The sequence below is a fragment of the Nematolebias whitei genome, chromosome 3, assembly GCF_014905685.2.
Source record: "Nematolebias whitei isolate Nwh7 chromosome 3, NemWhi1, whole genome shotgun sequence".
Taxonomy (NCBI): domain Eukaryota; kingdom Metazoa; phylum Chordata; class Actinopteri; order Cyprinodontiformes; family Rivulidae; genus Nematolebias; species Nematolebias whitei.
This window is the reverse complement of record NC_056500.1, coordinates 36,150,291-36,175,449: the sequence shown is the minus strand read 5'-3', so window position 1 is coordinate 36,175,449 and position 25,159 is coordinate 36,150,291. Positions and strand designations below refer to the sequence as shown.

General features: G+C 39.2%; 2 protein-coding genes across 2 annotated transcripts in view; one reads left to right on the top strand and one right to left on the bottom strand.

Annotated features, from left to right (window-relative positions):
• Positions 1 to 10,377, bottom strand: part of suclg1 (succinate-CoA ligase GDP/ADP-forming subunit alph) — a 30,947-nt gene extending 20,570 nt beyond the window's left edge. Inside the window, exons 1-6 of the mRNA XM_037674936.1 lie at positions 10,306 to 10,377; positions 8,145 to 8,245; positions 5,811 to 5,927; positions 5,371 to 5,583; positions 4,890 to 4,947; positions 3,257 to 3,340 (exon numbers count right to left, since the gene is read on the bottom strand). Coding sequence (XP_037530864.1) covers positions 3,257 to 3,340; positions 4,890 to 4,947; positions 5,371 to 5,583; positions 5,811 to 5,927; positions 8,145 to 8,245; positions 10,306 to 10,339 — 607 coding nt within the window. The 5' untranslated portion in view covers positions 10,340 to 10,377. The remainder of the gene's footprint in view (positions 1 to 3,256; positions 3,341 to 4,889; positions 4,948 to 5,370; positions 5,584 to 5,810; positions 5,928 to 8,144; positions 8,246 to 10,305) is intronic.
• A 2,152-nt stretch (positions 10,378 to 12,529) lies between these two features.
• On the top strand, positions 12,530 to 23,536 carry cisd2 (CDGSH iron sulfur domain 2). The gene is made up of 3 exons (XM_037674935.1): positions 12,530 to 12,663; positions 23,046 to 23,260; positions 23,447 to 23,536. Exons 1-3 carry the CDS (start codon positions 12,561 to 12,563, stop codon positions 23,534 to 23,536), a joined length of 408 nt encoding a protein of 135 aa, XP_037530863.1. The 5' UTR covers positions 12,530 to 12,560.
• Positions 23,537 to 25,159: the final 1,623 nt, after the last annotated feature.

The window sequence follows — 25,159 nt, the reverse complement described above, 5'->3', positions numbered from 1 at the left end:
ATATATATATATATATATATATATATATATATATATACATATATATATATATATGTGTGTGTGTGTGTGCCATATTGAATTGGGACGTGTCGAACCAATTTTTGACATTGACCTGCCATGTGCCTAGAAGCAGTACGTCTCTTATTTTTATGTTATCATGCTCACAACATGGATGGACAGAGGATATTTCCAATTCCCCTCTTTGCTCTGCAACATACATGGATAAATATTAGAATAAAACGTAAACAAATATGGCTGATGTTTTCTGTAAATGAAGCTGCATCCAGAAATAAACTCATGAACCAATTTAACTAGTAACCAAATTTGTAATCTGAAATGGCTAAGATCACTGCATTAAGTTCAAATTAATGTGAGCTTGTGCTGGGTTTTAAAATATTTTAGTTTATATTGTTGTGGTATTTTTTTGCAGCAAGAGCAGATCAGCTGCAGTGAAGCCTTTGTGGTCTTCAGTCAAAGTGAACAGCGTCTCTACAACGTGCTGAACAGATGATGACCACACGGTGTCAGAAGGTGAAATTCTCAGCTGCCACTTGAACGCCCTCAGCTCTGCTCTCACCTTCACATCTTTGACCTTTTGATTTTTGGAGTACATGTAAAGTGTTACCTGCGGTGCTGCCCACTGACCCGGAGCTCTGGGTCGAATTAAAAAGGCTAACAGAAGCCGTGTTCATCTCACTTCAGCAAACAGAAAAAAATTCTGTGAAGAGTTCGTTTATACCACAAACCACAACGCACCATATCTGAAACAACCACTGCCAATGACGAGTTGCTTTTTATTATTACTATTTAAAAAAAATACTCCTTAGGTTTTTTACTTCTACAAAACATAATCAACAAAGAAGTTTGGTCACATGCGGCAAGGTTCCTTTGAAGTGACCTTTTTTAAAGCTTTACATACCACATTTTACAAAGTAATGATTAAAAAAACTAATCATTTTCAAGACTTTTGGCATTGTACCAGTAATTAATTTAATATATAATGCATTTATTTAATGTGAGGGAGAGAATGGACGGACATCATGTGAGCATGATTAACAAAAAAAAGTGAGGCAATGACTTCCATTTTGGTGTGGCTACGTCCAGGTGAAAGAAAGGTTCCTTTTGAAAATTGGGTCCCCACATTAAAATCCAAGATGGCCACTGCCATACATGTATATGTCAACCAGACACCCCAATCATTTGAGGAAACTATACTTTGAGGCAGTATAAAACTAGAAAGAATAGTTTCTTCACATGACTGGGGTGGCTGAAGGTTAATCTATGGGGGCCAAGGCCACCATTGTCCCCCGCACCTCCTCCACTGCACCTGGCGGTGGATAAAACGTCTCCCTCCACTCTACAGGATCTGCCACGTTGCTTGCTTTGCCTCGGACAAGAAACTAACAAAAACACCTCCCTCTGTTCATCTCTGCAGTGTAACTCCTACCCACGTGAATATCTTGAACCAAAAACATTTAGGTTTACTTCATTCTCTGTTCAGTTCTTGAAAATAAACGTTTACTATTCAAATCCTTCAGAGACCGGGGACATCAATGTACTTCTTGTTTATATGTGAACAAAGTTATATTAGCTGAAATATATCAAATAAACTGGTTGATATTACAAACTGGATTCCAAATAAGTTGGGACACTAAACAAATTGTGAATAAAAACTGAATGCAATGATGTGGAGGTGCCAACATCTAATATTTTATTCAGAATAGAACACAAATCACAGATCAAAAGTTTAAACTGAGAGAATGTATCATTTTAAGGGAAAAATCTGTTGTTTCCAAATTTCATGGCGTCAACAAATCCCAAAAAAGTTGGGACAAGTCCATTTTTACCACTGTGTGGCATCCCCCCTTCTTCTTACAACACTCAACAGACGTCTGGGGACAGAGGAGACCAGTTTCTCAAGTTTAGAAATAGGATTGCTCTCCCATTCATGTCTAATACAGGCCTCTAACTGTTCAATCGTCTTGGGCCTTCTTTGTCGCACCTTCCTCTTTATGATGCACCAAATGTTCTCTAAAGGTGAAAGATCTGGACTGCAGGCTGGCCATTTCAGTACCCGGATCCTTCTCCTACGTAGCCATGATGTTGTGATTGCTGCAGAATGTGGTCTGGCATTATCGTGTTGAAAAATGCAGGGTCTTCCCTGAAAGAGATGACGTCTAGATGGAAGCATATGTTGTTCTAGAACCTGAACATAGTTCTCTGCATTAATGGTGCCTTTCCAGACATGCAAGCTGCCCATGCCACAAGCGCTCATGCAACCCCATACCATCAGTGATGCAGGCTTCTGAACGGAGCGTTGATAACAACTTGGGCTATCCTTGTCCTCTCTGGTCCGGATGACATGGCGTCCCAGTGTTTCATAAAGAACTTCAAATCGTGACTCATCTGACCACAGAACAGTCTTCCATTTTGCCACACTCCATTTTAAATGACCCCTGGCCCAGTGCAAACGTCTGAGCTTGTGGAGCTTTCTTAGAAATGGCTTCCTCTTTGCACTGTAGAGTTTCAGCTGGCAACGGCGGATGGCACGGTGGATTGTGTTCACTGACAATGCTTTCTGGAAGTATTCCTGAGACCATTCTGTTATTTCCTTGACAGTGGCATTCCTGTTTGAGGTGCAGTGACATTTAAGGGCCCGGAGATCACGAGCATCCAGTAGAGTTTTACGGCCTTGACCCTTACGCACAGGGATTGTTCCAGATTCTCTGAATCTTTTGATGATGTTATGCACGGTTGATGATGATAACTTAAAAGTCTTTGCTATTTTACGCTGGGTAACACCATTCTGGTATTGTTGCACTATCTTTCTGCGCAACAATGGTGGAATTGGTGATCCTCTTACCATCTTGGCTTCTGAGAGACACTGACACTCTGAGAAGCTCTTTTTATACCCAATCATGTTGTCAATTGACCTAATTAGTGTTAATTGGTCTTCCAGCTGTTAGTTATATGAACAATTTCCTTTTTCCAGCCACTTATTGCTACTTGTCCCAACTTTTTGGGGATTTGTTGACACTGTGAAATTTTGAATCAACATATTTTTCCTTTTAAATGTTACATTTACTCAGATTAAACTTTTTATCTGTCATCTATGTTATATTATGAATAAAATATTGACATTTGCCATCTCCACATCATTGCATTAAGTTTTTATTCACAATTTGTTTAGTATCCCAACATTTTTGGAATCCAGTTTTTACACTTTAACACGTGTCATGAGTGACTGGTAGCTCACCCACACACAGTGACTGGCCCAGGCCTACTTGTGTTGATTGGTGCACTGCTTCATACGTCAGGGTTCCCGACCGGGAAACAATGCCTGCAAGATAGATGACACGAATATTTAAGAACATACACACATTACACATTACTAAAACAGTTTAAGTTCATCAAGTCCAAATCCATTTGGGTTCCACACATTTTGATATTTAAAAGGCTGCTGAAAGAGAATTAAATTAATCCCTCCACTATCAGGGGTTGGCAACCTTTATGATCAAAAGAGCCATTTCTTCCTCTTTGTACACTAAATAAAATGTCTATGGAGCTGCAAAACCCGATAAAACTGTGATTATCAACTGGTGGCTCATGGCCCACTTCAAGTTTGATGGAGGGGGCTTTCCCAGCCCGTAGGTGTGATGTTATGAAACTAAAATATCAAATTATTATTAATATTTACTGATATTTTATATTTTAGGGCAAAAGAAAGGTGGATTTAAGAAGAAAAAAATGTATAATTTTTTACCAAATGTATAAAAACTCCAACACAAGCATGCATGCTTATGAGAGTTTTCCTTTTGTGAAAACTATTCATAAAGTATTATATTATGAAATAATAAAGCATAAAGTTAAAACTTAAGCCAGTTTTTTGGATACATAATTGAATTTTAAAATGGAAATAAATACTTCCACTGACTTTGTTTTGTTTTCTTAAATTTTTATTGTTATTAAGTTGACTCACCATATTTCTTCTCAGCAACTTGCATTAAAGGTATTCCCCCCAAAACATTTGGTGGATTTGAGAAATAACACAGTAAGACTGGAAGTGAGCCAAAAGAAGTGGCTAACAAACTACTAGCATGATGTAGTCAACAAGTTTTACTGCTTGTGTTAGTACCATCACTCACATGTTGGCAAAATAAATGACCGGAAAACTGCTAAAACCAGACATTTCTTGTTGTTGGTACAACCAATAAACTTCAGTTTTATGTTTGTTTTGGTCAAAACTTAGAGCGGCTGCAGAGGGACCAAAGAGCCGCATGTGGCTGAAGGTTGCAGACCCTAGGACTAGACTGACTGGAATAGCAGCGTGACATGAAAAGGACATTTTTATCCACCTTTAAAGAAAAGAAGCACTTCCATGAGAGCCACAGGACTATTACCAATTAGCTGATCACTGACATGGGAAGAACTACAGCTGTTGTCGAGCTGCTGTGAAGTGTCATCAAGCAGTGCAGAGCGGTGTTTTAACAGGGCACTTCTGTCAGCGCTTAACAAACAACAACTGCTGAGCTGATCTCTGCCATGTCACTCCTGAACGTCTGTCGTCACTGGTCCGTAGACACAGTGGTCTCTAACAACCAGTTAGAGGGGAAAAAACATTTATTCCTTGTAATTAGAACCGATGCAGCGTCAAGAGAGCCTAAAAATATGTAAACGTTGTCACTTATATTCAACAGGATTACCTTAAAGACCGAATCAGCAGATTAAATTTTGCTTACAGACACAAGCAGTTATTCAGCTTCAACTTTGCCAAATTCATTAGTTCTTAATCTTGAAATTTCACAATAATTATAAATAAATATAATATTTAAAGAGCCTGAAAGGGGATTTTTCATCAGGCTAATCATGTAAACAGTGGAGATTCTCACCAATTCTTCCTTTTTTGTGAATGTGCCCAGGCATGATGCCAATCTTGCATTCTCCAGGCTGCAGAAAGACACATTTAGGTATAAAATAACTTTCCATGGCAAAGAAGGGAACAGCGAAACATTTAAAATCACTGGAAAACTTGCTTGATTATGTTTCTTTAATAATCACATCTACTTTCTCTACAAACTGATTGTAATTTTTCAACTCTGACACTATTTATTGCACAAAAAGCAAAATGAATAAAGAAGGAATTTTCATACATTTTCTTTTATATAACTTTTAAAACACTACAGAACAAAAGTTGGTTCAAACCCCAAAAGGAAACTTCTGTAAAATCTCAGACTTACTTTACTGCATCTCATGATGTAAAATATAACACCTGCATCCATGAAGACATTTTTACTTTCAGCATGAGACTGCATTAGTGTGTGTGTGTGTGTGTGTGTGTGTGTGTGTGTGTGTGTGCGTGTTGGTGCTTACATTAATCACTCCCGGGCAGTTGGGGCCTATGAGGCGGGTGGCGCCCTGGCGCAGGAGCTTGTGTTTGACTCGCACCATGTCCTGCTGAGGGATGCCCTCAGTGATGCACACAGCCAGAGGTATCTCTGCGTCGATGGCCTCCATGATGGCTGCTGCTGCAAACGGTGGAGGGACATAAATCACGGTGGCATCTGCCCCCGTGCCCTCCTTCGCCTGAAATCATAAACAAAGGTTTTGATGGCAAATATGAAAAGAAAATCCTGACGTTATGAAACAGTGCCCCCTAATGTTACCTAAAAAATAACAAGATCACTGCTAAATCTACTTTTTATTCATTTAAATTGCAAACAAAAATAACCCACATAGATACGGGAAAAACACATTATTGTCCACCTTTGCTTTTTTTGGCAGCAGGTGGTAAAAATGTAAGCCACACAAACCTCCTGGACTGAATTGAAGACGGGGAGGCCGAGGTGCGTCTTCCCCCCCTTACCAGGAGAAACGCCTCCAACCAACTGCGAGCCATAATCAAGCGCCTGCTGACTGTGGAACGTTCCCTGTAAAGGAGGAGAAAACAGGAATTAGTGTGTATGTGCGAGTAATGAGGCAGGCTGCAGCCGCTTGGATCGCATCAACACTGAGAGATGACTGCAGACAGAGCTAACAGGAAGTACACCTCCATCCAGGATTAATCACCGAGGTTTAAGGGTAGAGGCTGGATTTTAAATTAGGATGAAGCTGCCAGAAAACATTTCCAATGAGAAGGGATTGAAATGTCCTTCACAGATAAATAATGGTGCAATATGACTTTAATCTCCCTGCAGCACTTTAGGACATTCCTCTGCGACGCGACTGTAAACCATCTTCCAAGTGAGACTTTTTGCAAGAATATTTCACACGCCGTCACTTCCACGTACACCTCAGAAGAAAACTCACAGCTGGATTTTGCTCCAGCTGAGTAATTTTATTTTCAACATTTTGGAAATTATTTAATACAATCTGCACAGGCACAGCTCAGTTAAATGTCACTACTACTCGTCAAACAAATATCGCCTTCAGGGCCTATTTGGAAAATAAATAAATAAAATTGAACAAGAAATATCTGCTCTAATTAAAACAGTAAAATCAAAATTAGGCAAAGCTGATAATCTGCAGCTACACGAAGGAAGTAATTACAGGTGAAGATGAAACAGAAACTACGTGCCTTAATAAATGATCTTGTGTAAAAATGCTAGCCAGCAGGTTAAGAGGAATTAGAAGTTTTGCCTCAGCTGTTCCACCTCCACTTGTAATAAACTCCTTCACCCTGCTAACGTCGCTGTTTTTACCTCATTATTACCACAAATGTTGGGACGATCATTTTGAAAAATGGCTGTCTTATCAAGCCAGGAGGACATGGCAATGTGCACTCAGTAGCACTTGTTTCATTTCTCATCTTCTTTTCATTACCCCGAGTGCTCACTGGAACCATATTTAACAACTTTCTATATAAAGCTGAAGAAACCAATGTGCAAAAAGACAAAGGTGGAGGAAGAAACTGGGAAATACCCATTTCTGGCTTATTGAACACACTACGAGGTTTATCTTTAAAACGCTTCATCTCTCTCTCTTGTAAATGAATCTTCAAGGCTCAATGGGAACCAACCTGTATAAATAAAGGTTGAATGAATGAATCTTGCTTGCCTGATTCCAATAAGACACCTGAGATTATTCACGCCTAAATTAATAACTCAAAGGACCAACAATATTGCCATTTATTACTAATTATTTTGGCTATTAAATTAATGACAGAGGGTTGTCAATGAAAAAACTAAAGATAAAGTTTAAGTAGTTATCATATTGTTTTATCGACAGCAGCCAACAAGTCAGCTAGTTTTACTGAAAGCAATAGTTCTAATATTTTGATCCTGGGTTTGAATAAGAAGTATCTTATCTGTTGCAGATAGATCTTTGAAGGACTTCAGAGTTCAATTCTGACCACACTGATAAGCAAACAGCAAGTCCAAGTGAAGTCAAGAACAAAACAGATTGCAAACCATCCATCTCAAAAACATCACAGTTAGTGTGAATAACATTTTATAAACCTTCATATTGATAGAAATTTCATATTACGTAATTATCCTGGCAGAAAAGTTATAACATTCCCGCTGGAAGTGCATCATACTGCACTGGAAATGCTACAGCTAGCTGCTGACGTTGCTATTAGTTTTGTAGATAACCATAAAAGAATGTAAATGACTGTGCAATGCAAAATAATACATATTAAAGTTTATAAAATAGCTTTCACATGAACCCCTAGGACATCTACGAGACTGGAGTCGTTTTAAGACAGCAGATCCATTTAGGTCTTAGTCCTGCTTGGACTAACATTTAGCTCATCAATCTAGTCAGAAATAAGATGTTTCTACAAGCTGAGGTCAATCAAAAGAAACAGATTTAACAAAAGCTCACTTTAAAGAGAGCTGTACTGTGCCCATAACATGCACGATCACTGACTTCATCACTTTGTCTTAACTGAGGTTGTAAGGATAGGGGGCGTTACAGAAATGTTTGCATGTATAGATATAAGGTAGTTGGAAACCTAAAGCAAGTGAAAGAATGAACAACCTGTAAACATATCCACCCACTTCTGCTTTTCTTAGTCATAAAGAAAGTGTCACGAGCAAAACGAGGAGAAATTTTGAAGAAGTAAAGAAAAGCTGAGGTTTCACAACATCATTACAGTAAGCTGAAGTGGTGAGAAGAAAGATAAGAGTAGAGTTGCCAGAACAAACCTGCTTCCCTGTGAAGCCTTGGCAGATGACCTTTGTGTTCTTATTGATGTAGATGTTCTGTCTCGTCCCTGTATAACAGTGTCGGACTCCACTGTGCTGCACTGAAGGATTGAAAAAGAAGAGAAGGAACACAAGCAGTCAGCTGTAAGATTAATTCACTTAACATGACTTGGAGACATGTTTGTGCTGTGTACGAACTCATTTTAAACTACTCTGCCAAAATTAATCAAAGAGATCAAAACGTTGTAAAATATGATTTTCCTTAACATTCCAAACACACCAGAATTCATTCCCTTCACTGTAGCAGTGAAACATTTACACTTCTCTTTGAGGACATTAGCACGTTAGCTCTGCAGAATTTTGACAGTAATTTCTTGCACAGTTGCCGAGCAACATTATCAGCTTTCCCCAGACTTGACCACTACATTTTACAAAAACGTGACCAAAAACACTCCTGTGATTTAAAAAAATGAATACTATAAACACATTTAAACGGTTGTTTAAGCTGTGGAGCTCTTCACATGTCAAAAGCTGTATAAACTAAACAAAGATGCATTTCAATGTCAGCACATCCGCCTCCAACACACACATTCCCTATAGTTCACGTCAGTATCACGGCTGATCCAGAGTCTGTATAAAGCAAATATTAAAATGCACTTTCAAAATCCCAGGCTTGAACATACCAGGTCTAAGAAATAAAATAATAACTGGAGAACAACTGATGCAACAACAGCAGAAACAGTAAAACTAGCTCTCAATTTCCTGCAGACAAAACAAATAATTAGACAAATGTTTCAACAGTTAGAAAATGAAAAAAAATAATAAATGCTGAAGCTAACACAAAACAGAACAATGCTTTATCAAATCCTACAAAAATATGACTTTAGTGCTTCTTCATTGATCCATTTGTCGATCAACAGAAATAAAATGAACACTGGGGCATTAAAATCGGTAAATTATGCCAGCTAATTATTGAGCACAGACTTTATCAACTTCTGAAATGTCAACTTCATCTCTGGGAATGTGAGGAGGCTTTTGTTTCCCACTGTTTTCTGACATTTTGTGAACCAATTTACTAACAAATACTAGAAGTAGATAAATAAATAAGGATCTGGCTGCTGCCTAAAACTTTTCCTTCATATGATGCAGGTAAAACAGACAACACGGATCTCCATCATGACTCATAACCAGGATGTTAACAGCTGCAACCCCACAGGTTTCTATTGAATATCAAAATAAAATCTATGAAAACAGCTGAAATTATGAGGTATGGAATATTTATTTATTTTTTTACCCAAAAAAGTGTTATGACAGAATGGAAAATCAGGAAAAATGTGTATGTTAATTTTAAAAGTGCTTAAGCAGATATCCTAACACCACAACTAGTTCCCTTTGTCTGAGAGTTTGTTTTGTCAAATGTGAGTCAAATCACAGAAATTAAAAATAAATGGCAGTCAACATGTAGGATGAAATGAGGAGAAAGGGTGATGACTGGTTAGTGACTTTAACTAATGTTTTGGAGATTCAAAGTTTTATTTCTTCTACACTTGACAAAACAACTTAGTCTTATGTTTCAGCAGGTAGTTGAGATGGTTTGATCAACATGTTCGCAGGAAACAACCTGCTGCTGCTCAAAGACTGACCTTTACTCCTCAGAGTCTCTCAGATGGCTGAACATTATCTCTGTGCAAAGTTCAATCGCTCTATCCAAGAAAAACCATTAATAAAAACGTCTGTTACAAAGTGTAGAGCAATTAAACTGCAAACCAAGCATATTCAAACTAGCAAACTAAGCTAACATTTTTTTACTCAAATAGCAAAACCCAGAGTGCTATATGCAACGCTCATTTATTTATTTATTTTTAAATCAACCAGCTACACCGACAAAGTAGTTTTCTTACACTTATTAGAAATGCTCAGTTTATATGAGATGGCCTTGAAGAGGCAAAGTTAGGTTTCTGTGAAGTTAGCCAGTTAACTTAGCGGCTAACGTGCTAATGTGACAGCCAGGAGTTTTGCTACTCAGTGCAAGGTAAAATAAAATGCCCGATAAAATGATCTACGCATCACCTGAACAGAGAAAAAAGCCATTACTCTGTCAATGAAACTACCAAAATGTAATATTAAGAAATATTTCAATCGTAGTGTGTTAAATACTTACAAAGCAGCCTAGCAAATAACCTGCTGTGAGACATTTTCGGTCATTCACCAATGACACCAGAGGCTGAGGACCTTCCCTGTAAAGTTTAGGTGACTTTGGATATCCCTGTAAACTTTACATTTTAAATTAACTTCAAAACAGGTGTTTATTAAAGTAAAAAGATTGAGTAAAATATAGTTGTGTAGATTTTAGAATATAAAAACTGAAAACCAGACAAGACACGCCATTTATTTTTGGTTCGTGTTTATTTCTAGTTGTTGTTGTTTTTTTACTACGGCGGTGCGGTTGGATTCTTAAACAGAACTGCATTCTGGTCATTGAAGTTTGTCACAATTCATATAAAAAAAAAACAGTCAGCACTAGAGGGCGCCACAATTTAATGGATATTGTTAGAGAGGTTCAGTGAATGTCTCAAATAAACGATAAATACGGTATTTATCTCCAAATGAAGGTTAAAAAAAAACAACACACACATTTAGAAAAAATATGTAACATTTGTGTCAGTTGTTGTTGTTCTTATATTCCTAGATATATGTGCTGCAAACACTTAAAACAATGTTATAACTGTATATTAAAGAATATATTTCAAATTATTGCAATAAAATAACTTTATCTTTACTCCAGTCGTTTAAATTTTAAAAAGACTACCACCTAAATTATGACTATTTTATTATTCCGAGTTAAAATTAAAATCAAGCCAGTGTATTATTTTGTCAATTCTGAAAGTTAAACTCATATTACATAGATTTGTTACTTTTCTTCTTTTCTTTTTTTTTTTCATTTTATTTCATCTTTATTTAACCAGGCATAAACACTGAGAACAAATTCTTATTTACAGCGCTGGCCTGGCAAGCATCAGGCTCTTGTAGGGTCAAGGAAAGGGAAACAATATAGGCAAAATAATAAAATACAGTAGTCAATAACAAGCAAGGAGAACACAAATTACATTAACAACAGTTTATTGTCAAACTTAAATGGCAACATTAATAAGCATGAAAACATTTGCAAGCATCTTTTAACACAGATTTAAACTAATTTGAACAGAAACTGTGAGGCCGACTCAAGTTTTTTTAAAGTAGATTCCTGCCAGATGGAGCAGCAGAGGCAAAGGCCACAGAACCAAAGATGAGTTAAATATGGAGGTGACAAACCCAGCAACGTCTTATAAAACAATGAATTTCACAACAAGTATGAAGTCCATTTTTACAAGAGAGTAGAGGTGACAAAACCAAAAAGTTGTGTCTCAGAATAACATAATTTATTAGAATAATATGAGTTTCCGTTTTTGAAATTATTGACTATATTTTTTCTTCCTGTTAATGACAAAATACAAAACCAGTTATATCAGATTTCCGTAACTGATATCATGTTTTGTACCAATTTTATTCAAATGCAGTGTAAAATAAGTGATTATCTAGCTGATCGTTCATATGAACGTCTGAATAAGAGCTGTATCACTGGAGATAGAGCACTGAATGTAAAATATCCACCAGTATTAACTATTTCAACGTGTATTTTAAGATTTACCTATAAACAGCAAACATGTACTCTAAATTATGGTCTGTCAGTGAGGTAAACAGTAGAAGTTGAACAGGTTGCAGGTTCAACTCCTACCTCATTATTATGCTCTTATCACCGATTTTACCTGAGAAATTGTTATATTTAATGTTCTGGTGAAGATTCTCAGTCATCCAGGACATGATGAATTCAAAAAGCGTTCAATACAAAAACAACTGGACTTTATTTGTAACAGAAGACGTTTCTAAAGAATATATATATATATATATATATATAGTTATAAAGAATATATTTAATGTTATTATAATTTTGTTTCAGTGTCAAAAACATTAAGGAGTGTGACTTTATTGTCAGATGTTTCTGCTTCTTATTGCCACCCTCATTTTGTTAAATCCGATTAATATGCTGTACTGCTTTTACCTGTTTTTAATCTGGATGTAGGTTACGTAATCACGCCACACTTTTTAAAAAGGCCAGTCACAAACCCTGTATTCGAGTTGACCAATCAGGAAGCACCAACTCCTCCGACGCTGATTGGTCGTCGCTACAGTCACGTGTCAAAATTATGCCTATTCACAGAGGCGTTTACGCTTATGTTCGTCTGCTCTCGCGTTTTACGGGAGCTTGGTTACGTACCGGCGCCAAGCTGCGTTTAGAAAAGAGCGCAGCGACACAAACGAGCGACAGGAACCATCCAAGTCAATCACAAAACCCCCGGCCCTGCCGAGCAATCCAAGATGGTTTTCGAATCTATCTCGAAGATAATTAAAGTACAACTTCCGGCCTACCTCAAGAGGCTGCCGCTTCCGGAAACCATCGGCGGATTCGCAAGGTTAACAGGTAATTCAGAGCAGCTGAAGAGTTGTCACCTGCTGCTAGCACGGAGCACTTACCTGTAGCATCAAAATTAAACTTTTATAAGTAACACTGTTCAGACTTTTTCACTGCGTGAAACTCCAACCAAGGCGTAGAGAAACTTTGCATCTTCAAACCTAAAAGTTAACTATAAGTGTCTACTCTTCTCTAGAGGCTAAGCAGCTTTAAACATTAACCACAACAATAATTACAATCTTAAGGTAACCAGATGTGGTTTTATTTGTTGTGTGAATTAAGATAGTTCGAGGTCTCAGTTAGATCATAATGTTTGTTGTTGTTTTCCCTTCCTGGAAAAACAACAACAACAACCAACGTTGAATGAAACATAGCATTAATAGACTATCACGCTGTGTACATTTACTTCCCTGATGTTTTGTTTGAGTGAAAATTCATGCAGATAAAGAATCTCTCCTGCAAGTCGACACCTAAAGGAGCTGCAGCACAGGAATATCCAGAAAAAGCTGCAACACTTTGAATATTTCACGCAGTTTGCATCCCCACGTCCTGTGGTCCAAACTCTGTAGGCCTTAGCTTCACCTCCTCAGAGCTTGTATTTTATTACAATACGTCACAATTCATCTGAGAACTTCTAGAGCTGGGTTTTCTGGATGCTATTTACACAAGCATGGACTGCTGATGTTCTTATGAAATCCAAAGACCCAGGAAAAGATAATAAGTTGGTCAGAAGTACGAAGCGTGGTTGCCAAATAAAGGCCTGTTGTTGGTTTAAAAAAAAAAAATGTACATCACTGACCACTTTTCATGCTGGAGTGTAACACTTTGATCAGCTTATGAGAAATGTCTGAAATGTGGTCACACCTTGTAAGCAACGTTCTGGTCTCGTGCAATACTGTGAAAAGACTGTTGAGGATTACTCTCAGCTACTACCACGCCAACGTTTGGCTGCGTATCTGTAAAATTGTTAAAGCCATTTTTGTGTTTTGCTAAGGTTGCTTAGCTGTGGCAGCTTGAATGGGGTTGACTCCAAAAGCTAATCAGTTGCAGATGTTTATGCAAAGAATACTTTCAGAGAGCTTCATTCAAATCTGTCCAGAGGGTCATGAGCTATTTCGCCAACCCTACAGACAAACGAACATGCACATACACTTGTAGGCAAAGACATGAGCAGCCTGTTGCCTTCGGCGTGGGCGATGACGATGTAAGAATCACAGTGGCGCCACTGTTGTGCGTGCAGATAACCTTCAAGTCAGGCACATCATAACCCTTTTTATCAAATATAAGTTTGCATTTTTATGGACAACAGTCAAATGTTACAGTTTTGATTAATCCTCACTCTCCCCCTCACTTTAAATGGGGAAGTCTCATCTGTACTCCTGTTGCTGGTGGACACTATCAGGTGGAGGATATCAGAAGATCCAAATCACATCTGAACTCGTTCTCTCTTGTCAGCTTCAGGATGTCTCCATGCAGCTTCCTCACATTTCACGAGGAAACGAATACAAACAAGATTCTGATTATTTTTAGTATCTAGTTCACGTCTGATCAAGGAAATCCTCATAACCTCAATTGTCAACAGCAACCCAAATCCACTCGAGTACCACATATGACACATTATATGCCTGTTGACTCGACAAATTATGCAGCTATCTATAAATGGTAAATGAACTGTACTTGTATAGCACCTTTCTATCTTATCAAGACACTCAAAGTGTTTTACAACACAATCTGTGTCCTCAGTTACCCATTCATACAGCACTCTATTAGATCTATACAAAACTAATTGTAAAGAGTCTAATCAGTGCTTTTAAATCACATTCATACACCGACAGGACACACATCAGATGCATGAGGGGTTCAGTGTCTTGTCCAGGGACTCTTCAACAAGGTCATTGCTTGTCTCGCTGATAAGTTCTGTTCCACACAAACTAATTTTATGAAACTTCATACACGCATGCATGTGTTGTATGTTGTATGCTGTTGGAGTCAGCCTCTCCACCATCAGACATTTACACCTCTAGATGCAGGAACAGAGTTGCCTGCATCATGAAGGACCCCACTCACCCAGCACACACTTTTTGCCCCACTCCCCTCAGGAAGGAGGTTGAGGAGCATTACATGTAGAACCACAAGACTCAGGAACAGCTTCTACCCTGAGGCTGTTAAACTCATTAATCTCTAACCAGGATAATCAGTGTGGAAAAATCACATCATGCTGCTGATCTGTTTCATGTTGCTGCTGATCTGTTTCATGTTTCTCCCAGTGGTGGAGAAAGTACTCAAACACTGTACTTAAGTAAAAGTACAAATAAAATGACAAAAATGTACTCTAGTAAAAGTAGAAGTACCACATTAAAGTTTTTACTTAAGTAAAAGTAAATAAGTACTTGCTTTTAAAAATACTTAGAGTAATAAAAGTACTTGCTGAATGTATTACCTAATGCAATGGTCTACATATCTTTAAATCTGCCTACCGTATGTATATTTTCTGTAATACGTTAATAGTGTTGAGCCATTTTAATGAACAACGCTGCAGATAATACATGTTTTATTGTGACACAGTTCACACTTATATAATCAAGAACTAGAACAAGTTAAGTGTATAAAATATTTGGGTATATGGTTTGATGAGAAAATCTTGTGGAATGTACATATACAAAAGATTATTGATGAATGTAAAAAAATCATAAACATGAGATGTTTAGTTGGGAATGAATGGGGTGCAGATAGAACAGCATTAAAACAAATATATACGGGACTTATCAGATCAAATATAGATTATGGTTGTGTAATTTATGGATCAGCAGCAAAAACACATTTAGAGAAACTGGACAAAATACAATACCAAGCATTAAGACTATGTACAGGAGCATTCAAAACCACCCCAGCAGCAGCACTTGGAGTAGAAATGGGAGAAATGCCGTTAGCAATAAGACGAGAACAATTAGCAATAAACTACTGGATCAAGCTTAAAGGAAATAACCCAGAACACCCAACACTAGATATTTTAAAACCATGCTGGGAGACGGAGAAGAAAGAGACAAGAAGTTTTGGATGGACAATAGACCAGAAAACAAAAGAAATGCAAATAGACAACTTGGACATCAGCCCAGTAGTACCAGTACCAACAATACCACCATGGCTTCTTCCAAATGCAACTGTTGACTTGACACTCATGGACAAGAAAAAAGACAGAAAATTTATTTTTAACTCGTATACAGTACAGGACCATATCAATAGCTACTATAACTATATACAGATTTATACAGATGCATCAAAAACATCAGAGAAAGTAGGAGTGTCATATGTCATACCAGAATTCAACATAGAAGTAAGGAAAAGAATCACAAATGAAGTATCCGTGTACACAGGGGAGATGTTGGCAGTACTGTTGGCAGTGCAGTGGGTAGAAGACACAAGACCGTTAAAAACAATCATCTGTTCAGACTCGAGCTCAACACTTATCAGTTTGCAAAATAGTCATTCAGATAGCCGACCGGACATTTTACTAGAACTACAACAAACATTATTTAGAATACAAATGATGGGACTGACAGTGATATTTTTATGGACACCAGCGCATCTAGGGATCAGAGGGAATGAAGCAGCGGACAGGGCAGCAAAAGCAGCAACAAAAGATCAAATCAATTTTACAATATCCATCAGTAAATCAGAAGTAAGAACCATAGTGAAACAAAAACTAAAGGAAAAATGGCAAAAACAGTGGGAAGAAGAGCACAAAGGAAGATGGTATTACAGAATTCAGAGACAAGTGGGAGAAATGAGAACAGGAGGAAGAAACAGAAGAGAAGAAAGACTAATAACCAGAGTAAGATTTGGACATGCAGGACTTAATAGCACACTACACAAGATTCAGAAACATGATACAGGACAATGTGAGCACTGTGGACAGGAGGAAACAATAGAACATGTCATTTTGGTCTGTCAGAAATATAAACATCACAGAAGGCGTATGATGGAACAATTAGGAAAAATCAAAGAAACATTTAGTATAATAAATATATTGCAAAAGGAAATAAGAAGTAAAAGTATTCAAATCATTATACATTTTTTTCAAAAACACAAAATTAGATAAGAAAATATAAACATACAGACATAGCCATTTTGATCCACATTCCATACCAGTAGGTGGCGGTAATGCACACCTTCCGTTGTTTGCCAACCGCCATAAAATCCCATGAAGAAGAATAAGAAGAAGACTGTTCATACTTGGACTTGTGATTCTGTGCATCAGAATTTCAGGGATGATGACCTGCAGAGTTAAATGTCATTAAGCAAAATAAGAAAGAGAAATTATTATACCTTTGAAAGTTTTTATTTAACTCAAATTCAATTCAATTCAAATTCAAAAATACTTTATTAATCCCAGAGGGAAATTATTTGTTGTAGTAACTTGTTATCCTCATTTCATTAAGAGATGTTATAAATGCTGATGGCTGTAGACAGAAAGGATCTCTTGTAAAGGTCCATCCCACAGTGGATCCTAAGAAACTGGCTGCAGATGCCGTCCGATCCGTCCACCCAGACTCGGCTGTCCTCTCGGTTCCAACGGGCTGTAGGACCGCCCGAATGCCGGGCAGAACTCCTCCCAGAGCGATGGCCACTCCTCCCAGCAGTCTGCCGAGCTCCTAGTCGCTGTGGACAGCCAACTGTAGGTGCTGAGGGACGATCCTGTCTTTCCGCTGTCATGAGCCGTGTTTCCTGCTAGTTCCGGGATCTCAGTGGTCAGACACTCGAGCACAGCTGGCAGGTAGATGAGAATGCATCCACAGAGCATCCTTTTCAACTCATTTGAGATTTGGGGCTGTAGTTGAGATATTATTTGAGCTTTTGAGATGTTAATCAGTTGCTGTTGGTTTTAGAAAACTGCCTTGTTGCCATGGTTACGCATCATAACAAATGTCAAAAACTAAAAAAAGTTTCAGTAAAAATCCTTCCAGCTGCACAGCATCTGATACCAGAGGAAACAATCATCCAAAAAATGTGATTTACATCCAGAAAAAGAGGAATTAAAGTTTCCAAAAATAAAATCTCAGAATGAAAGAAACAGAGCTGCTCCAACATGCAGCCACCTTGAGCGGCGCAATTCTGATGATGATGAAATAAAATGAAATAAAATCAAAACCAACGTGTCATTTTAACTGCAGTAAACACATTTAAGTAAAAGTTGTCTGCCTGAAAAAAGGAACATTAAACACAACTAACAAAGGAACAGGCACTGATCATTTCACCTCCAGTTTGTCATCAACTCTAGTTAAAATACTGTCTAGTGAACCTTGTAATGGGTCAATAGTGAACAATATTTTAACTTCGTGACACCATTTTCAAAACTTGGACCCAAGTGTCAAGTCATTTAGAGACGTCTCTCTTCTCCTGTTCTAACATCCCATGAATTGACACATTTTAATATTGCAGCAAGAATTTCCTGTTCAAGTTCAGAAGAAGTTGGTTTTCAAAGTTTTTTTTAAGTCCAGGCTGGCTCTTTTGGGAGATAAAATCTGTCCTGTTGTACTGAATAATCTTTCAATAGTCTTTCTTTCAATAGTCTTTCAATAAGGCCATGGGTGGCACGTACTGTATCTTCTGGCTGACTTTCCTCGGTGGAATTAATTTTGGGTGTGTTAGCGACGCTGTGGGTGTGCCCACCTCAGTGATGTATATACTAGAATATAGCTCTTCTTGAAGGTGGGTCTAACGTTACCTGCCCATTTTTGCATTGAGTCAATGGACCAACTCCCCTCTCGCCATTGGTTACTTTCAAATTAACAAACAAATAAAAACGTTGCAACGTGAATGTAATTTGTAACACAACGCATTATAGACATGTAGTATAGTAGAAAGTACAGATACTTGATCTAAAATGTAGTGAAATTAAAGTAAAAAGTACCCATGTTTAACTCTACTTAAGTAAAGTACAGATGCATGAAAAGTGTACTTAAGTACAGTAACGAAGTACTTGTACTTTGTTACATCCCACCACTGGTTGCTGCTGATCTGTTTCATGTTGCTGTGCTCCTTCTTATTCATATGCTCACACTGACTCATGTTCGTGCTGCTGTTCGGCATATTGTTTTTATGCTATTAGTGGTTAGTGTATATTTAGTTGATGTTTTTCTTAGTTCATATCTTGCATGTTATTACTGTTTTTCTTTTACATTTTATTGTTGGATGGATGTAACTGGGACCCTGTGTACATAATCTCGCTCCACCACATGTACCACACGTGATGCGAACAACAATAAAGAAACTCTTTATCTGTATGATCAATAAAAAGAATGTTGCACGCTCTTTTAAATCACACCAGCTCTAAGGTGAAGGCCACAAATCAAGATCAAAATTAAAAACAAGGTCTCTGCTTGTCTGGGTCATTGCTATTGGTGGCTGTGGCTGAGTGGTTAGAGCAGTCGTTCTCCAATGCAAGAGTTGGGGGTTCCACTCTACCAGCAGTCACATGCCGAAGTGTCCCTAGGCAAGACACTGAACCCCTCATTGCCTCTTGATGTTGCTTATCTGGACCATTATCAGCGTACCTCTGGACCCCACCCCCCACCCCCCCACCCCCCGCTGGCGGACGTGCCAGCTTACTTTCGCTGCGCTCCTCAGCTCCCTGCCCGGAGATCTCGCTTCAGACGCCGGGGAAAACGTGCTGGTCAGCTGGTGAAGCTGAAAGCTCTGCGCGCTGCATCTTCCTCTTCAGCTGGCGGTCATGGTCTCCAGCTTCCCGCGTGCCCGGACCAGGTAACCAGCGTGAGTTGTCAGCCGTTGCGCAGCCCGGACCGACCTGGAGGGGCTGTTATTGAAAACCTGCGGCCATTAGCGCGCGCTAACTCCACCGCAGCTGGCTCTACTTCGGACAGTATCCGGATGTGTTTGGTCAACGCAAGATCTGTTACCAACAAAACTTTTATCCTCAGGGATTACTTTCAAGAGCACAATCTGGACTTTCTGTGCATCACAGAGACTTTGATGTCTCCCGGTGAGTCCAGCGCCTTGACGGAATTACCGCCACCGAACAGTTTGTGTTTTAATGCCCCGCGGCCATCAGGCCGGCGCGGTGGTAGATTATTAACAATATTCAAATCAACTTTTGACTGTAAACAACTACCCATCCCAGTTTCCCGCGCCAGCTTTGAGCTGAACGTCTTTGAACTCGGACATTCACCTCCGACGTTATTTGCACTCGTCTACCGTCCACCTCGATCTAAGGATTTCATAAATGAGTTTTCTGACTTCTTGGCTGAAATCACTCCAAAATATGAGCATCTTTTCATTATTGGTGACTTTAATTTGCACGTGTGCTGTCCTGAGAAGCCTTTGGTTAAGGACTTTTTAGATTTATTGGACTCATTTAATTTAACTCAGCATGTAAACGGTCCCACCCAAGAGCGCGGACATACACTGGACCTTGTTTTAACTCATGATATGACTGTTAATAATCTTGTTATTGGTGATAATGTTTTTTCAGACTACATGCCAGTCCGGTTTGAGTTCACCCTCCCCCATCTAACTCCTAAGCCGTGCATTCCTGCACGTCGCACTCGGACCATTAACCACTTCACTGCCGCACGTTTCACAGATGTTTATAACTCTGAAATGATCATTCAGCCCCCAGTGTTTCTCACCACCACTGAGGAGCTGACATCCCAGTTCAACTCTGTCTGCTTAAAGACTATGGATCACGTTGCACCTGTTAAAACCAAAAAATCAAAACTCAGAGCAGAACCATGGCTGAATGACGTCACCAAGGCCGCTAGGCAGCAATGTAGGAGGGCAGAACGAAAGTGGAAGAAAGACAGGCTGCAGGTCTCTTTCCAGATACTTAAAGAGAGTTGGCGCTGTTATCAGAAAACAGTAAAAGCTGCTAAATCAAAATTCTTCTCATATAATTACCTCAAACTCTCACAACCCACGTGTCCTCTTCTCCACCCTAAACTCTGTTCTCCACCTCACTGAACCATCACCTCTGGAAGCCTCGACTGAGCTGTGCGACAACTTCCTACATTTCTTTGTGGAAAAAATTGCGACCACCAGGGCTCTCATTTCCCCTCCAACTCATGACCCATCCATCCCACCTCAATCTGTAGCTCCTTTTGACCATTTTGAACCCATCACTCTTATCTTCTCTAGAGCAGGTCATGTGCAGCTTGAAACCTTCTGGCTCCCCCTTTGATGTGGTCCCCCCTCGACTACTAAAAGAGGTTTTTCCTATTCTAGGTCCGTCCATTCTTGATATAGTAAACAGTAGTTTATCCACTGGCGTGGTGCCAAAATCCTTTAAACATGCTGCCGTCTAGCCTCTCCTGAAAAAAACAAACCTTGACCCCTCAGTCGTTTCCAACTTCCGGCCTGTCTCCAAACTCCCATTTGTTTCTAAAGTACTAGAGAAAATAGTCGAGTCCTAGTTGAAGTGCTTCCTGGAGGATCACACCATCTTAGAGCTTTTCCAATCTGGCTTTAAACCTCTCCACAACACTGAAACTGCCCTGCTGAAGGTCTTTAATGACATCTTCAGATTCACAGATACCAGTGATTCTGTGCTGCTTGTCCTGTTGGACCTCTCAGCCGCCTTTGACACCATCGACCATGAGATCCTCATTGCTAGGTTAGAGCAGTAGGTGGGCGTCACAGGGTCAGCCCTCAATTGGTTCAGCTCTTACCTCACTGACGGATCCTTTTGTGTCTCCATCAAGGATTTTAGTTCTGCAGAGGCAGAGCTTAAATGGGAGGTTCCGCACGGGTCCATACTGGGTCCCCTCCTATTCTCTTTATACCTGCTGCCGCTTGGTGCTATTTTCCGGAAACACAACATGCCCTTCCACTTCTATGACGACGACTGTCAAATTTACTTCCCCCTAAGACACAATGGTACATGCTCTATTCAACTGCCGTTCAACTGCCTGGCTGACATCAGGGACTGGATGGCTTTAAACTTCTTAAGTTTCAATGAAAAGGAGTCCGAAGTCATGTTGTTCCCTCCCAACGACACGATCACAAACCGCTGCATCGACCTTTCCGCTCTAACCCTGTCAGAAAAACAAAGAGTCACTAATCTGGGCGTAATAATGGACCCTTCCCTGAAACTTAACAATCATGTAAACATGATTGTTAAATCATGCTTCTTCCAACTGAGGCGGCTGTCTAAACTGAAGCCCATATTGTCCAAAAAGAACCTGGAGACAGTAATGCATGCATTCATTACATCTAGGCTTGATTACTGCAATTCGCTCCTGTTTGGTATCAGTCAGACCTCCATTGCACGACTACAACTGGTCCAGAATGCAGCAGCCCAATTTTTAACCAGTACAGGCAAAAGAGAGCACATTCCACCAGTTTTGGCCTCACTGCACTGGTTACCGGTTCACTTTCGAATCCAGTTCAAAATACTCATGTATGTCTACAAATCACTGAACAGTGTCGTCCCCCCACCCCCCCACCCCATATCTCTGATTTGCTACAACCTTATGTCCCACCACGCTCCCTGAGGTCAGCGGACCAGTTGCTCCTCACAGTTCCAGGAACTCGTCTTAGGCGCAGAGGTGACGGGGCCTTCTCTGTGGCAGGACCAAGACTCTGGAACGAGTTACCTCTGCTTGTCAGACAGGCCCCCTCCCTCTCGGTTTTCAAGTCCTGTTTAAAAACTCACTACTATTCAATAGCTTTCAACACAAGATGATCTGTGTTTTGATCCTGTACACTCCACACTGGTTTGTCGTCATTATCTGCATCGTTTTTTGTCTATATTCTGATTTACCTCATTTTGTATTTTGCTTTGTGTGTTACCTGTTGTTCTGTCTGTACAGCACTTTGGTTGGCCTTGTAGCTGTTTTAAGTGCTTTATAAATAAAGTGGTATGGTATGGTATCTCCTTCTTTCCCTTTTAACCCTTCTCTCACTTTTCTGCTTTTTCTGCTTAGTTTTTCATCCCCGTGTTCATTACATCTGAAACAAACCCAAAGCAAATTCTAATAAAATTTAATTTATATATCAAATGGAGCATTAAGGCCAGCCATAATGCTCTTCTTGTGAAAGTAAATCTGTTGGGCATCACCTTGACACTCAGACAATAATTCTGAGTGACTCAATGCTGGACAGGACAAGGGGGGAAAAAAAAAGTTTTCCCCACTGATTCCAGTGTCCTGCTCAGATAGTCATGGGACACAGCTCCAAAACACAAACTCATGCACACACAAAGACACCATAACTGTGACACTTTGTTTTTAGCTAAGGAGCTAGTTACAACAAGTAAGCTATCAATGGCTCATAACCTTTCTACAGACCCCACTTTGGAAGATAAGGTGACCCAGAGTGATAAATGTTGGTTTAAAGTTCTTGTTCTGGTTCGTTACTGATGTGTTTCATGTCCGTAGTGTCAGAGTGGCTGCGGTTGCTGCCGCTCCTTGGTATCCTGGCCCTGCTGGGCTATCTGACCATCCGCCCATTTCTGCCCAAGAAGAAGAAGCAGAAAGACAGCTTGATTAACTTGAAGATCCAGAAGGAGAACCCTAAAGTGGTCAACGAGATAGACATCGAGGACCTGAACAGCGCAAACGTGTGTTACTGTCGCTGCTGGCGTTCCAAAACGGTAAGTGGACCCGTTTGTTGTCCAGCCTTCAGCTGAGTCGTGGTGGAAGTTACTGAGTCTACAGGCCTGAATTATTTAGTTTCCCACACTAGCTGCTGAAGGCAGCTTTTTAATTTCAACATTGTTTAATTTGTGTATCTTTTAAAAAAGCAACTTTGCTAATAAAACATTGTATTCTGTTTTCAGTTTCCTGTTTGTGACAAGTCTCACTTAAAGCACAATGAATTAACCGGAGACAACGTGGGACCACTCATACTTAAAAAGAAGATACTTTAACTGAACACAGACAGGAGTTTTTCCTTTGTCAGTACTTTCTTTATTTTTTGGTTGTTGGCCCAGTGTTCTTCATCCACTGTCAACACGACGGCCTGGTAAGAGTAACAATGTGTTTGTCCCAGAGTCTGTTTGGCATCGACTGCAATCAGAGGGACCACTTAAAGGAGACAAGTTGCGGTAAATTTAATCATCTTAACTTATTGGGGCAGGAGTTTTCCTCCCATATTAATGTAATTTCCTGTTTAACGGTCCAACCTGTACAGCTGAGTAAAAAAAAATTTAATTATCGTGAAAAAGTTAAACTTTTTTGTACATTTCAGAACGTGAAACTCAGATTCATTACAGAGTGAAACATTTCAAGCCTTTATTTCTTGTAATTTTGATTATGATGGTTTACAAATAATGAAGAAAAAAAAAGTACCGGATAAATAAGAATATTCCAGAGCCAGCTGTTGGTACCTTTGTCAGTGTGGACCGGTGCTGAGTCCTGTTGGAAAATGAAATCAGCATCTCCATAAAGCTCGTCAGCAGAAGCAGCATGAAGTCTCTAAAATGTCCTGCTAGATGTTATGTGGACTGTGGTCTTTAGAAAACACAGTGGACCAACACCAGCAGAGGACATGGACCCAAACCATCCCTGACTGTGGAAACTTCTCTCTGAACTTCAAGCAACGTGGATTCTGGACTTCTCTTCCTCTAGACCCCAGAAATGACATGAAAATGTACTTTAATGTGAAAAGAGGACATTGGACCACTGAGCAACAGTCCAGTTCTTTGTCTCCTCAGCAGGTAAGACACTTCTGACATTGTCTCTGGTTTAGAAGTGTCTGGACTTGAGGAATGAGACATTTGTAGCTCATGTCCTGGAGTTAATCAGCTGATCAGGGTGAGACACCAGGAGTTCACAATACTGAACCTGTTCACTAAATTCTTATTTTCTTTTGGTTTTTCATCATCTCCAAGTTCTAATCAATGAGTTTCACTTTCTGAAGTTATTGACAAGAGATATTGAACTTTTTCACAATATTCTAATTATCTGAGATGCACATGTACTTGACACTTTGTGTCTTGTACTCTTTATTTTGGACCACTCTAGTTTTAGTTCATCTTGTTTTCTGTGCTTAAGCCAACCTACGTGCCAAATTTGAACAAACACGAACTCGTAGGATGTGAGATTTTCTAAATTAAATGTAATTGTGTGGTTCTTCTTAATATTCTGTTATATTTAAATTTCAAATCTCTGCATTGACTAAAATTCTCCTGTTTGCAGTTTTAGCCTTACTAACCTTTTGACAGTTTAAAAAACTGCAGCTTTATTAAAACTCTGTATAGCTGACTGTGGAAGTACTTTGTACCTCTGCAATATTTCATTTTTATCCCATCTGCATTTTCCAAATGTGGATGAATATTTTGAATATGAATAGATATACTACACTTTGACTTTATTCATCCTAAATGTAAAGAGGAAGTCATGTTTAAGTTGTTTTAGCAGACGTAACTGTTTGAGGAACTCGTCACTCTGAGCCAAAAGAAGTTTGATAATTAAGCCTGAAAATTAATACGTTATGTTTTAATTGTTTGCCTCTTTGTTAACTTAGATCAAGAGTTTCTATTAAAACAGAA

Bases quoted from the DNA above. Each gene is read 5' to 3' on its own strand.
- cisd2 (XM_037674935.1), top strand. From the start codon at position 12,561: ATGGTTTTCGAATCTATCTCGAAGATAATTAAAGTACAACTTCCGGCC. The intron at 12,664-23,045 runs GTAATTCAGAGC...TCATGTCCGTAG, and splicing joins CGGATTCGCAAGGTTAACAG to TGTCAGAGTGGCTGCGGTTG. The intron at 23,261-23,446 runs GTAAGTGGACCC...TTCTGTTTTCAG, and splicing joins GCTGCTGGCGTTCCAAAACG to TTTCCTGTTTGTGACAAGTC.